Source organism: Xenopus tropicalis, chromosome 9, assembly GCF_000004195.4.
Source record: "Xenopus tropicalis strain Nigerian chromosome 9, UCB_Xtro_10.0, whole genome shotgun sequence".
Lineage (NCBI taxonomy): Eukaryota > Metazoa > Chordata > Amphibia > Anura > Pipidae > Xenopus > Xenopus tropicalis.
Genome location: NC_030685.2, coordinates 68,761,267 through 68,776,211, shown reverse-complemented (window position 1 = coordinate 68,776,211; position 14,945 = coordinate 68,761,267). Strand labels below are relative to the sequence as shown.

The following is a 14,945-nucleotide window of genomic DNA, read 5'->3' as shown; positions in this document are numbered from 1 at the left end:
ATCCTTATTGGAGGCAAAACAATCCTTTTGGGCTTGATTAACATTTAAATTATTTTTTTTGTAGACTTAAGGTATGGAGATTCAAACTACAGAAAGGCCCCTTTCTGGAAAGCCCAAGGTCCCAAGCATTCTGGATAATAGGTTCCATACCTATCAAATGTTAATTAATAATCCTACTATAAACATAACTATAGCCACAGATGCATTATAATAGGGTCCCTCAACCATGAGTTACAACTGTCGGCAGGTGCAGTCCAAAAACATTGGAGACAAATGCCACCGATGATGTTACCCATAGCAATCAATCAGCAATTATATTTGAACGGTCACCTAAAAGTTAGAAAAGAAAAGCAAAGATCTGATTGGTTGCTATGGGCAACATCACCGGTGACATTTGTCTCCAATGTTAATAAATACACCCCCAACACTGCTATTGAAGGTATATGCTCCCTTTAACTCTTCCACAATCGTACAATATGAACAGACACAACATCTGTATAATCTTTTCCAGAATATAAAGTGGTTTTTTTTTAATGAGTACATCTGACGAGTATAGAACAGTATATCTGACATAAATATAACAGGAACAGATTTATGAAGCCATAATATATGTAATGTATGTTCTTATTTACGCAAGAAGAATTCAGCTTGAGAGGTATTTAGAGACAGACTTTTAAATGGCAATATAAATGTACATTTTGCTAAGCTCTTACCTCCATAAATAGTGAGGCCGAAGGGATGAGTCATCTGTGTGATGCGGTTCAGCGTTTGTCTGTCCAAACCATCAAATGTGCTGTGCTCAACTTTATCGAAAAAGGCATCAACCCAATACAAACGCAATGAACTGCAAAATGGTTGGAAAAAATACACATGAAATTAGAAAATAAATCAGCTTAATGCTACCCTACCTCATCTTACACCAGAGTTACGGGGTGAATTCCATTTTCTGACTTAAAGGAAAAGTATGCAGCACTCTACCCTTATTAACAGCTGGATAAAGGTACCCAAAGTATATTTAGCCTTTGATTTTGCTATGCTGTATTTGCCAGGCAACCTGAGGCCCAGGACTAGAGGTGTAAGGGGGTGCTGGGCACATTCTTCTTCTGCCTCGCTAACCCTACGTCTGGCCCATCTGTAAGGCCATCAGCGAGCAGTGAGGAGTGTTTGGTTGAGAAGATAAGGATTTGTTGCTGAGCGGGGGATGAAGTTGATGGTCTATGATATCACCACCCCTCCAACTCCACAAGGGCAGGGGATGTGGGGAAGTGCCTCGGACACCAAGGTCATTTGGCCAGTCACTGAACACCCTTGAAATGTAATCTATCACAGGCAAGCTGAATACATATTAACTAAAAAGCATCTCTGTCAACAAGCAGAGTCTTCAGACTTTCTCACCTCCAATCCATAGCCAAGCCATTTGGCCACCCAAGGCTGCTATTGACAATCGGTTGTAAGTGTGATCCGTCGCACCAAGCCCGCATAATTTTAGCTGGTCGGTACCAGTCTGTCCAAAATATATATCTGAAATACAAAATGGAGCCAGATATACACAGATCAGGTGGCATTCTCATTGGAGTATTTTTTTTTTATAAAGAAACCAATTTCTTAAAGTATATAACCCTGATGTTGCTAAACTAAATCTTTCAGCATGCTAATCCCTTGCTAATATGTTAGAGTAGTGTTAGAGTAGGCTGCAATTTAACATTACATTCAGTAGCGTAATAATAGAGGAAGCCCGGGGTCAGGGGAAGGGAGGGGGGCTGGACAGTAGGGTTTGCTTCCTCCATTTTATAAGTAAATCCCTGCATCATGCCATCTCCCAGGTAGGAGAGTGGGCAGGGAGAAGGGATTTATATGTAAGTGGGTGGGGGGCCATGTAAGTTTGCTACTCTGTTCTGGGCCCCTTTGAAGATTTTTTTGCAGAGGAGCATGGCGCACAGTAGTTACACCACTGATTATAGTGACTAGTATGAGCAACAATGTAACCTGTGGTCATATTCCCTTATTTAATCTATGTGTTCTGTATAAAGAACTATGGACAACATGAACTACATTTATAGCCTTCCTGGCATTTGGAATATTTCATTAATGAATTCTTGCCACTTATCTCCTGCTGGTGTACATCTATGTAGTGCCTGAGTGGTTTTCACGGTTCCTACTCCCCCATGCTCTTAATAACCCATGTGAAAGGCCATACTGTGCTTTTACATATAAAAAGAAATTGTACAGCAATAAACTAGAAGACCACAGTGCAGAGACCTACTGTATACTTACAGACATTTTTGGGTTGGTTTAGGCTAATGGGGTATCTGGGCACCTTGTGTTTTCTTTTTCCAATTACCGGCACAAGGGAGGTTCAAGAGGAATGTTATTATTCCCATACAAAACAACCTATACATTCAGTGCAGGATGCCTGTACTTTGCTAATAATTTGATCGTTATTGTAATGTGTTGAAATAATACTGCACAAGTGCAGAAAAGCAGGATGAAGTTATAAGGGATCTTGTTTCACCAATTAAACATCATCACTAAAGCGAAGCAAAACCTGGAACTTAATCTTGGGGAGAGCAGACAGCACTATGCTGAAACCAATGATCAGTCAGGCTCCTCTTGTATTTCTATCAGTGCTAGAAAGTAAATTTGCTGCCTATATACAGTATAAAGTTTTCTATGGTAGTTTAGGGGTCCTGAGGCTATATATACTATACAATGCATTATTTACTTAATGTTGTTGAACTACAGTGGCCAGCATCATTTACAACCTTTCTTTGTCATCTGAGAGGAAAACTGCCTCTGGCTGTCAGTGTGCTCTGGGGGCTGCGGTTCAACAACAGCTAAAGGCTGCCAATTAAAGATCTGTGATATAAATCTTAGGGACACCAATGGAGATTTGAAAGGTGCTGGGTCCCGTTCTCTGTGGCAATCTGGTTGAAAAGCCATAATTACCCAATCACTGGATGTACAACAATGGAACGAGGATTGTTCAGGTTCTGGATAATTGCTCTTCGGGATTTATCCGCCAACTTCATTACACTAATGCTTCTGTATCTCGGGTCTGTCCAGTAAAGGTTCTTTGAAATCCAGTCGTAAGCCAAGTCCTCTACACCTTCCACCCTGTTAGCTGTCAAAATCTCCTTGCCTGGAATATATTAGTTATAGAATATGATGTATGTATGGAAATACATAATTATTGTTGGAATGATCAAAGTAGCAAATGGGAAGCTTAATCTGTTGCTGAATGTTGCCGAATGTGGCTGAGGGTTTAGAAAATGTGGGTTGGGCTTTTAATATTGAGCACCCATATGCACCCCCCGCCTGCACAAAGCTGCTATCCTACGCACAGGGCTATGGGTGCCAATACAGAAAATATGGCCAGTACAGGAAATTGGTTAGTGCCAAGACAGGTCCAAAGCCAAGCAAGCACTGAGACTCAGCTCAGACTCATTAAAGCTTGCTCCAATGGAACTAATAATTAACTCTGCATTGCCAGTAAGCCTCCAGGGCAGATAGACAGAGGAATTAGTGCAGGTATTCATTACAGAAACAATAACAATAACGTTGTAGCCTCACAGAACAATTGTTTTTTAAGCTGCTGGGGTCAGTAGTCCCTAGTTAAAAGGTGTAAAGAGGCAAAAAAGTGAGAAAAGAATAAAAAAAATAAAAGAAATACAAAAAGTTTAAAAAGTTCTTAAGAACATAATATTCTGTTAACTCAAAGGTGACTGCCTATTAAACACAAGCCCAGCCAGGAGTGCTAAACTAAAATTTGTCAGTAAAGAAATACAAGAACAACCAGAATCTGCCTGTTTTGTGCATTCGTTTGCTATAATGAAAGCCCCAGCTTAAGCCAGTAAGTGTAAATTGCTCAACTCATTTCAGACTTCCACATTTTGCAAACCAACAATTCCTTCACAAACTGGCACTGGCAAGTACTAACTGTTGGTGCCTCCCTCTAAAATTCCGCGTTCTTCAAAGAAGAATTTCTCCTTAATGCCTTGTATGACTGAGATAGATGGGTCTCAATGAACAGAATAACTTGTTCTCTGCCTGCTAATTTTGTAGGTGATCCTAAATTAGTAATAGGTATATTTTATTGCTGTTAATCAGAATGTTAATAAATACTGTTAAAATATACTAAAATATACTATATAGAGGGAAATTACAATATGTAAATTGTGCCAAATAGTGTTGTAAGTAGATGTTGCTGGGCCCAACAACCAAATCATTTTAGGGCTCTCCTAAGATTTTGGAATAAGATATTATTCATAAATATATATACATATATTGAAGCTGCTTATCAGTTACCCACTGGGACCCCTACAGGTCCAGCCTGACAATCTGTAGATTCTGGCAAATGCCAGAGGGGCTGCTTTAAGATGCCACAGACAGTCACTATATAGTGAGCTAGTGGGGGCTGTTTGGGACTCTGTGTACTTGAAATGCCAGGACCTATTTTGTATCTATGTGCAGGCCTGGACCCCTGTACATTCAGCATCCACCCCCAACCAGCAGTCCCAGTGTTTAATTCCTTTGTAGTTATGCCTCTAGCCCCCACTACATATATTCATAGCATATATGGTGTTCTGTCATTCGCAGAAAGGACTGGTTCTATATCCCACTTTACTCCCATAGACAGAACAATATAATAGCTTACTGTATGCATGGAACATTCCATTTTTAATTCATTTTTTTTTAATAAATATGTATGGGAGCTGCCATAATGCTTGCTTCACCTGAAGAACATAAGAATATCTGCCACTGCCAGCATAAACAAAGGCACTCTTCATGGTCATGAACAATTACATGGTAACATAATTATAGACTCGCCACACATATTTATAATTAAAAATGGACCAGGAAGGAACCCCACGCCTGGGCATCTGTACAGGTAAAGAAGAAAAATTTAAATGTTATTACAGGAGCATAGAATATGCTTTATGTATTTTGTGCCTTGAAGCATGAAATGTTCCTTGTGTCTTGTTTTGTGCCTTGAGGCTTTTTCAAAGTTCCTGTAAGTCTTTTTTCTGTGTTTCCTGTTTCTTACATACTTATGCCCGGAGTGGGGTTCTCTAAGGGCCTTCCTTGTCAAGAAGTCCTAACGTAAAACAATTGCTTATTTTGTTTTGAAGATTAAAATGAAAAAGGAAAGCATTACTATGCCAGTGTCATATCATGTTACCATCCTAAAAATGATAAACATTTTTGTTTACCTGTTCCGTCAGTTTTCTGTTTATAGATCATGTCTTTTACAGTGTCTGAGTAAAAGATGGCGTTATCTTGAGCGTCAAAATCTATTCCAACGAAATAAGAGGGGACCCCGGTGATAGGAATGATAACATCTTCTTGAGTGGAGAGGTTGAAAGGGATGCCACGGACTGCCAGTTGGGAGGAAAAGAGCAAGAATTTCCGAACCACTGCAAGGGAGAAATTCAGAAAGTCACTTATGCGGAAAATACCATGACATTTGGAAGCGGCTGAATGAGGCGAATGCTTTCGTACCCACACAACGACGTCCATCTTCATGTAGGTCAAAGCCCAGTTTGCACCTGCATCTATAACCAAGCCCGCCATTGTCTGTTCTGTGACTCAGAACACAGATTTGCTCGCAGCCTCCATTATTGGTTCCACATGGATTCCGCACTAATAATAAACAATATGGTATTAGGGTATGGTAAGCCAAAACTTGCGTTATCAATAAAACAAGAGCAAAACTAGGAATGATAACACTATAGCAAAAATATGTAACATAGCATTTGAGTGAAGGTCTCATAATGATTACAAAAAGGTACCTATGGGTGGGATGATATCAGGTATACAGAACAATGTGTCATTTTTAATATTATTAGACTAGTGAATTAGAATGGTTTTGTATTATTTTTATAGTTTCATAAATTACAGGAATATATTTAATTTAACTTAATTTCAGTTATAGGAGTCCACCTGTCTGCAGAGAAATACATTTGTCCTAATGTAAATCATGTCAGTGGCTATATACATTCTTGGCTGCCTTTAAGCCATTTTTACAAATATAAATAAGTGCAATTCTCAGTGTATGCTCCTCACTTCAGATACCTCCTGTCCCAGGTCAAATAAAATTCAATAAATAACTCCAAATAAATAACTTTGGAGTTATTTATTGCCTTTAAGCCATGTTCCTGTAGCATATCCACCATGCCCTCAGCTCACCCCCAAGGATGATCCCAGGACTGTTGAGCAATGCTTCCATGAAGATAAATTTGGAAAATATATATTGTGCTCATATGTATCGTGAGGTATCATTCCAACCTTGTATGGCATATAACATGAAGTATGGGTATCAACACCTCTGCCCTTTGTACTTTGTTCACATGAATCAGTTTTGTACTCTGAGAGAGATGATTGGGAGTTCTTACCATAAGGCTGCCTGGCGGAATGATAAACTGTGACACCGTAGGGTCTTGAAGAAGAGCGGTAAACAACTTGCGTGCTGTTGTCAGTGAATTTATTGGCCTTCATTACGGAAACTTTAGTCCAGTCAGTAAAATACAAATAATGTTCAAATATGCTCAGGCCATAAGGATGAGGAATAACATTGCCACCATGTACAACTGTCCTCCTGCAACCAATGACATTTTAATTAAGAGGGGTATAAAATGGATCTTAGTGCTGTTCTATAAGAAGAGAGTAATGTTGCCTATTATTTCCTACAAACATAGCACTGAGCAAAAGTAGTTACAGCATGAAGAGTCACAAGGCTTCCGAGGTAACATGGCATTTTGCTATTAAGGCAGTTTAAGTGCTTAGGCTACTGTACAAATCTACCACTCAAAATTTCAACAAAAACGCTGCTAATCTGTGTGCCAAACTTGTCTAACTATTAGCGTCGCACAAAAGTGGTACTTAACCCAATGTTATATATTAGCAAATGCTTTATTTTTTTTCGACTTCATTTGCCCTTTAAATATGTTCAGAAACATGGTGCTGCTGCAGTAAGAGGTATAGCAAGTGTTACCCGACCTGGTACTCAGAGGTTTGTCAAAGGGATTATGATTTTGAAGAGAATGTGCAGACTCAAGGCCGTACCAATAGATCCCACATGATGACTACCCTACCTAATACAGACCAAAGCAATGGACAGCTAGTTGGTCAAATTAGTGTAAAACCTAAGATTCAATGTATGTTCACTGTTTTGGATTTTGTCAGAACTGTAGAATAGTGAGCGACAGAACCATGTTTTCATACATCTAAACTCCTGATATGAACTAAGGGGGGAATGATTAAGTGCATGTATAATTAAAGTACTACTGAGTTTTTGACACATTCCAATCCACTACAGACTACAGAGTTTTTGGCACATTCCAATCCTGGCTATTGCAGCAAAAACCTGCACGTTTCTTCTCCACAAACTTTCCTTTCAAATACTACTAGTAAAATACAAACTCGTTATGATCATACCCTGAGTACCCATGAGTGCACTATACATACCTGTCTAAACCATCATAGGTTGTTGTCTCAATGTAATCATATCGACTATCTACCCAGTAAAGCCTTTTTGTTATAATATCCAGGGTCATGCCAGCTGGCCAACCCAACTTTGTCTTAATAATGTCATGACGATTAGTGCCATCCATAAATGCTCTTTCCAACTTGGACTCTTCAGAATTGCTACCCCAATCGGAGAAAAATAAGTACCTGAATTCAAAACAAAAAAAAGACTTTTGCTTTTTTATTTATTTATTTATTTTTTTTAAGTCAAAGTCAAGGTATACCATCATAGGCTGTCTATGAAAAGTCCATTAGTTCAGAAACATGGCAGTGACATTAATAATGCAGAGTACTACTTACCCTACAGATGGATCAAGTGCAATTCCTCTAGGGTTACCTAGATCTTCTGCTATAAGTGTTATCCTGTTCTGACCATCCAGATCCACCATATCAATCCTCTTGATGCTGGTTTCAACCACATAAATTTTATTACTAACCCAGTCAACAGCAAGATTTTCAGGGGTTTCGATTGAGATATTTAAGACTTCACGGACGTTTGAACCATCAATATCAACAGAGAAAACCTGAACAGGAATACATTTGAGACCTTAGGTTTAATTAAAGAAACAAGATCATGAACACAGAATAAAATTAACCGTGAATATTAAACCGTATTCTAAACGAAAAAAGGGGACTCTAAGGGTACACATGTAATTTAGTATTTTTAGTACTGTACAAATAGCTAAGCATATGAAAGGTTACCATGAAAATCTATTACTTTGTGAGTAGATAGATGCAAAAAAATATAGTGGTAATGATTTATATTCAGATATTTGTGCAATTTATTCAATTATCTGCCATTTATAAACATAATAAATAAATAATAGGTTAGGCTATGTGGTCATTATAGCAAGCCATGCCAACTAAACGAGTACATCCATGATTACTATCAGCAAAGTTTTTCTCCCTCTCTTCCAGTTATATCTATCGCTTTCTCTCCAGCCAGCAATGCTCTAAGCCTACCATTTAAATACAAATGTGCTCGCTATACATCTTGTGAGACCCTTAAAAAAATAAAAGTCCCTCGTGCAAACAAAATAGGCCTTTTGTGAAGCACATTTTCTACCCCACAACTATGGATGTTGCTCATAGACATTTAATACTTTAGCATTGGTATTGCTTTATATCTCCTTTTCTCAAGGCACCATGATAGTCACCAGTTATTGGATATTCCCCCAATTAGGTTGACAGAATAAGTATAACCCTTCATTTATAGGTTTCATTATTTACTACAGACTCAAGAGTGATTTCAATATCTGAAAACCTCAGTTTTTCCCCAGTCATAAAGAACTTTGCTAGATTTTTGCCTTTATTATAATTAAGCAACAAAGATGACATTTAAAAGACTATTGATGTTTTTTGCATGTAGGATTCAGTTCTCCATAATGTACATTAGCTGTCATGGTAGGTTTCACATTGTGATCCAAGGAGTTAATTGCTGCAGAAAAATGTAAATCTCTTTCCGAAGTTCCGAGAGAAAAATGTGTCTGGAATTTACTCCCTAATGACAAATTTAACAGAAATATTGTACCTACTGTGCATCGACTCTTCAGTCTGGTAATTTTTTCCCTGATAAAGCTCCACTAAAACAATGACTTAGTTCAGTGTATTTGGTATCAAAAGATCCATTTCCATGCCAAGAGAAATATGCAGGGAAAAAATTAGATTTTTATCATGTAGAAAATAGGGCACTTTTACATTTGATAGATCATGTTACCAAAAATTACTAATAAAAGATTGACTAGTTTTGAAAGAATGTCCACTATTAGGTACTTTGACTCCATTAAGAAGAACATGGAAAGCTGAACAAGAGGGATGCATATCAATGAATGCTTTGTTTAATAGAAGCAACGGAATAGTAGCATGATAGTCATTGTAATTAAAATATCTCAAGATATTTTCCTCTGGAAAAAAGGATACAGCCAGATCTGGATTAGGAAAAGAGAAGTTCTTTCAACACTTTGCCTTGAAGTGGTTTTATGCGCCTTGCAAGACCTTTCTACATACCTTGTTTTGCACTGTGTCTGTCCAAAATACACGACGGAGCTGAAAGTGAAAGTCGACTCCCACAGCTACACCACGGTTATGTGACTGGACCAAAATTCGGGAATTACCCCCATGTATGTCACCAATTAGTAGATCCCGTCCATTGGAAAAGATAATTGATGGAGGGCCCCCTGTAGATAGGAAGATTGTCATATAATGCAGTGTCAACAGTGGCAAAGCATAAGGTTGAGTGACAACATCAACAGCTATGAGTAATAAAACTATAGCAATGTTAGCTATATCATAGGATAGTGTGTGTAGATCCAATGATCCGTAGATTCATCAGCTTTAGCTTTACAACAACAACAAACATTTGTAAAGCGCTTTTCTCCCGTGGGACCCAAAGCTTTAGCACATATTTCCTCTAAAGCAGTGCTTTCATTATGAAAAGTCTTTAGTGCAAAGATTTAAATCAGCACCTGAGAAACAAAGATCCAGAACTGGTGTTGTCTGGGGCAAGTCAAGATATGAATTATGGTGGCTTGGTCTTTAGAATGCCTAATACATATAGGGAAATTGAGATATTTAATGACCTGGAGCCTCTGTGTAGTATAGTTAGTACAGGATACAACAGCAGCATTTATGACAGTATAAAAGATAGAATATTTGCTGCAATGGTTGCACATTAGAGTACATTAGAGGACATAATAGGCAGATAGTGGGGGAACTTTTTTCCATACAAAGGATCAGCGCACCAGAGGCCACCCCTTTAGATTAGAGAAACTGAACTTTTATTTGAAACAGCATAAGCGGTTCTTCGTGGGTAGTGAGGGAAATGAGGTTGTGGAATGCCCTTCCGAGTGATGTTGTCAAAGCAGTTTAAAGTGCCATTTAAAGTGCCTTGGATGATTTCTTGAACATGCATAATATCAAAAGATACTGTCAAACTAAAATCTACAGTTAGGGGCTGATTTACTTACCCACGAACGGGTCGAATGGAGTCCGATTGCGTTTTTTTCGTAATGATCGGTACTTTGCGATTTTTTCGTATGTTTTGCGATTTTTTCGGATTCTGTACGAATTTTTCGGATCCAATACGATTTTTGCGTAAAAACGCGAGTTTTCCTATCCATTACGAAAGTTGCGTAAAAAGTTGCGCATTTTGCGTAGCGTTAAAACTTACGCGAAAAGTTGCGCATTTTTCGTAGCGTTAAGTTTTAACGCTACGAAAAATGCGCAACTTTTCGCGTAAGTTTTAACGCTACGCAAAATGCGCAACTTTTTACGCAACTTTCGTAATGGATACGAAAAACTCGCGTTTTTACGCAAAAATCGTATTGGATCCGAAAAATTCGTACAGAATCCGAAAAAATCGCAAAACATACGAAAAAGTCGCAAAATATTCGTTTTCAAGTCGGAACTTTTCCAATTCGGGTCGGATTTGTGGGTTAGTAAATCAGCCCCTAAGTATAGATATTTAATATAGATATCATAGATGCTGATTTAGTTTTATGAGTGTAGTTATATATGTGAGAATATAGATATACATACATTCCTACCCATTGTGCAAACTTCACTTCCCAAAATATGAAGATTGCAATTTACCACAGGTTGAGAATGCCTTTTACAATGTATACATTTATTTATTACACGCTATGCAACAAGGACATGGGACAAACATAAAAGTATTAGTGCCATACAATATGGTGACAAAAATCTAACTTTCAAATAGTTGTAATAGGTGAGACATACAAAATTGCATCCTATTATTTTGGCATGTTTGTTATATTAGAACACTTACTGGTGGAGTTGGCTCTGCAGTGTTTATGGTGTTCTAGAATATATCCTTCTGCACAGCTACATCGATAGCTTCCAATGCGATCTTCACAAAACTGATCACAGATTCCCCACATTTTGCAGTCATCAAAATCTGCAGTACAACAAATGGGAAAATACAGAACAATATAAAGAAATCAAGATGACAAGGAGATTTTCCTTTCTAGCACAACAGTAATGCGTCATAATTATATAGATATAAGAATGTTTTGCATGCTGTCAGATCTGGACTGGGATTCTAAATAGGCCCTGGCATTCTAAGTACACTGAGGCTCAAAAAGCCCTCCACTAGCCCATTAAATAGTGACGGTCTCTGGCATCTTACAGCAGCCTGGGACCTGGTGCTATACATGAACCAGTGACATTTTTTTTCTTGTTAAATACGTTTATAATTCTATTGTAGATTTATAAGACAAAATACAGTTTATCACAGAGTGAACCTCAAAAGGTGAAGTGTGCAAATTGCTCAAATAGATATGTATAAAATCAAAGTGCAGAGTTTTGTGTCCATTTTAACACTTTGCATTACTGTGCCAGCATTCAGAAACACTATTGTACTGCATCAAGAATAAAAGCAGATATCTGTACTAACCAATACAAGTCCGGCTGTCATTGCTGCTGATAACATATCCTGCAGGACAGTAGCAAAGGCCTCCGGCTGGGGAAGAATGGCAGCGATGCTGGCAGCTCAGAGATGCACAGTTGTTTGTACCTGTGTTCCAAAAATATGGTCAGACATTTGTAAAATTTTAAAAGGACAAAAGTGTTGGGTATATAGTGTTACATATACACAGAGGAAACTGTGATCACAGAGTGTAAAATTTAAGGCTGATTCTACCATTGTTATTTATATTTACTGTATTTGTAACTACAGATTGGCATTAGTTATTCTGCAAATTAAGTTTTCTTTTTCTACATGTTCTTTTTTATTTCTATGTATGGCAACAGTCATAGAAATAAGGGTAATACATCCATAAAAAAGTAATATGTTATATTTTTTTAAATTGGTCAGTATAATGGATTTCCTTGATCGATTGGGTAATTATAAGTTGGTTAATAAAGCCACACTTGTAAAGTAATGTGCAATCCTTTACCCTAGGCTGCCATAAATCTATACCTACAGTATACAGTTCCTGTAAAGAACTGTACTTAACAAACATTTCAAGGGAAGCTGTATACTGTATTCTTGCACCACTTGTACTTATAGGGGAGTGGGATCCATTGTTTTATTGCAGAGAGAACATTTCCCTGATCCCCAAACTCAAGGGATGAGGGGGGCAACATTTACTATTAACTAGTGAAATACATTGATGACTTAACTCGGATTCCACTATACCCTGATGCACAATCAGTGCACTGATTGTAAAAATATATTATTGAACTACATATTGTCAACTACCATTACAGAACAATTCCCTAACACAAACACTTACTGCAGTTTCGCCCTGCGGTTATGTTGCTTTCATCTTCCCCAAACCGACAATGCACAATCCCATCACAAACTTTATCTACTGGAATGCACTGGCCAGAAGAAGGACAGGCCCACTCCCCCGGACCACATTCCCTATGCCCTCCTTCTAAAAGAACAAAAAAATAAAATGGTTAAGATAATATAAATAAGCATTGCATGCCATTGTGAGTAATAAGATTTCAATATTTCTTAAACAAACAATTTACAAAGCATACAGAGGTGTCTTTAGGGGACACTCTCTGCACATCTGAGCCCAGATGTGTAGAAAGCCTGTTGCTGTGGGGGCACAAGGATAATAGGGAAGGATGATTATGGGGTAGCAGGCAGAAGATGACATGACACTGGTTGCAGTGTGGATATTACCTACCAGGAAGGGGCAGTGGCTGTAGTATGCAAGTATAGTAGGGAGATATGGTGCCTATAGTAGCAGTGGGGGGGATAATAGCCTCTGGGAAGGGACTGTGGCTGTGGGATAGCAGGTGTAATAGGAAAAGATGGTGCCTATAGTAGCAGTGGGATATTAGCCTCTGGGATGGGACTGTGTCTGTGGGATAGCAGGTATAGTAGGGAGAAATGGTGCCTATAGTAGCAATGGGGTGATAATAGCCTCTGGGAAGGGACTGTGTCTGTGGGATAGCAGGTATAGTAGGGAGAGATGGTGTCCATAGTAGCAGTGGGGGGATAATTGCCTCTGGGAAGGGACTGTGGCTGTGGGATAGCAGGTATAATAGGAAAAGATGGTGCCTATAGTAGCAGTGGGATAATAGCCTCTGGGAAAGGAACTGTGTCTGTGGGATAGCAGGTATAGTAGGAAGAGATGGTGCCTATAGTAGCAATGGGGTGATAATTGCCTCTGGGAAAGGACTGGGGCTGTGGGATAGCAGGTATAGTAGGGAGAGATGGTGTCCATAGTAGCAGTGGGGGGATAATTGCCTCTGGGAAGGGACTGTGGCTGTGGGATAGCAGGTATAGTAGGGAGAGATGGTGCCTATAGTAGCAGGGATAATAGCCTCTGGGACGGGACTGTGGCTATGGGATAGCAGGTATAGTAAGGAGAGATGGTGTCCATAGTAGCAGTGGGGGGGATAATTGCCTCTGGGAAGGGACTGTAGCTGTGGGATAGCAGGTATAGTAGAGAGAGATGGTGCCTATAGTAGCAGTGGGGGGATAATAGCCTCTGGGAAGGGACTGTGGCTGTGGGATAGCAGGTATAGTAGGGAGAGATGGTGCCTATAGTAGCAGTGGGATAATAGCCTCTGGGAAGGGAAAGTGCCTGTGGGATAGCAGGTATAGTAGGGAGAGATGGTGCCTATAGTAGCAGTGGGGGGATAATAGCCTCTGGGAAGGGACTGTTGCCATGGGATAGCAGGTATAGTAGGGAGAGATGGTGCCTATAGTAGCAGTGGGGGTATAATAGCCTCTGGGAAGGAACTGTGGCCATGCGATAGCAGGTATTGAGTGGAAAGACGGCTTTTATAGTTTATTTGTAGCCATGTGTAACTCCACAGTTATTGAACATAAGGGGGGTAAGGTTGAAAAGGAGTTTGATGGATTATGCAATACCATGACTGAAATAAACACTTCAAAAATAACTGAAAATTGTGGTTTGGCAAATGAATCCTACAGTGCTCAAAAATTACAACATTCCACGTGGTAAAACATTAATTGTGAGGAAAACTGCAGTCAGTGATACAGTTACCATGTAGACTGGTAAAAGTTTTGCCAGTTTTGGGGAACTGAGAAATATTTGCTAAATCAGGTAATAATTAAGAAATCACCTGATTAGATAGGAAAGGTTGGAATGCAAGTATCATTTCCAGTTGGCAAAAAAATGGATGTCAGTAACCCATTCACAGATGCTAGGGGAAAAACAAATTGTCAGATTATTACCATTTAAAGATCTTACCACATCCCCATTCATCCCCATTGTCGTCACAGTCATCATCTCCATCACAAAGCCAGGTCTGATGTATGCAGCGACCATTTGAGCAGGTGAAGTAATCTCCCCGACAAGTGGGGTAAGCTTAAAATGAAAGATATTTATATGACACAGTGCAGAAATATTGAGGATTATATCAATTTTGCTTTAAAGGAAAACTATAACCCCAGAATGAATACTTAACCAACA

At 38.9% G+C, this 14,945-nt stretch overlaps 1 protein-coding gene across 2 annotated transcripts in view; it reads right to left on the bottom strand.

Annotated features, from left to right (window-relative positions):
• The window catches only part of lrp2 (LDL receptor related protein 2), a 111,155-nt gene that overhangs the window by 62,977 nt on the left and 33,233 nt on the right, over window positions 1-14,945 (bottom strand). For both annotated transcript variants that reach the window (XM_012971045.3, XM_002936756.5), the window contains exons 7-19: window positions 14,724-14,840; window positions 12,780-12,923; window positions 11,939-12,058; window positions 11,312-11,440; window positions 9,532-9,701; window positions 7,825-8,048; window positions 7,465-7,671; window positions 6,393-6,595; window positions 5,500-5,640; window positions 5,211-5,414; window positions 2,947-3,139; window positions 1,396-1,521; window positions 714-844 (exon numbers count right to left, since the gene is read on the bottom strand). In XM_012971045.3, coding sequence (XP_012826499.2) covers window positions 714-844; window positions 1,396-1,521; window positions 2,947-3,139; window positions 5,211-5,414; window positions 5,500-5,640; window positions 6,393-6,595; window positions 7,465-7,671; window positions 7,825-8,048; window positions 9,532-9,701; window positions 11,312-11,440; window positions 11,939-12,058; window positions 12,780-12,923; window positions 14,724-14,840 — 2,109 coding nt within the window. The remainder of the gene's footprint in view (window positions 1-713; window positions 845-1,395; window positions 1,522-2,946; window positions 3,140-5,210; window positions 5,415-5,499; window positions 5,641-6,392; window positions 6,596-7,464; window positions 7,672-7,824; window positions 8,049-9,531; window positions 9,702-11,311; window positions 11,441-11,938; window positions 12,059-12,779; window positions 12,924-14,723; window positions 14,841-14,945) is intronic.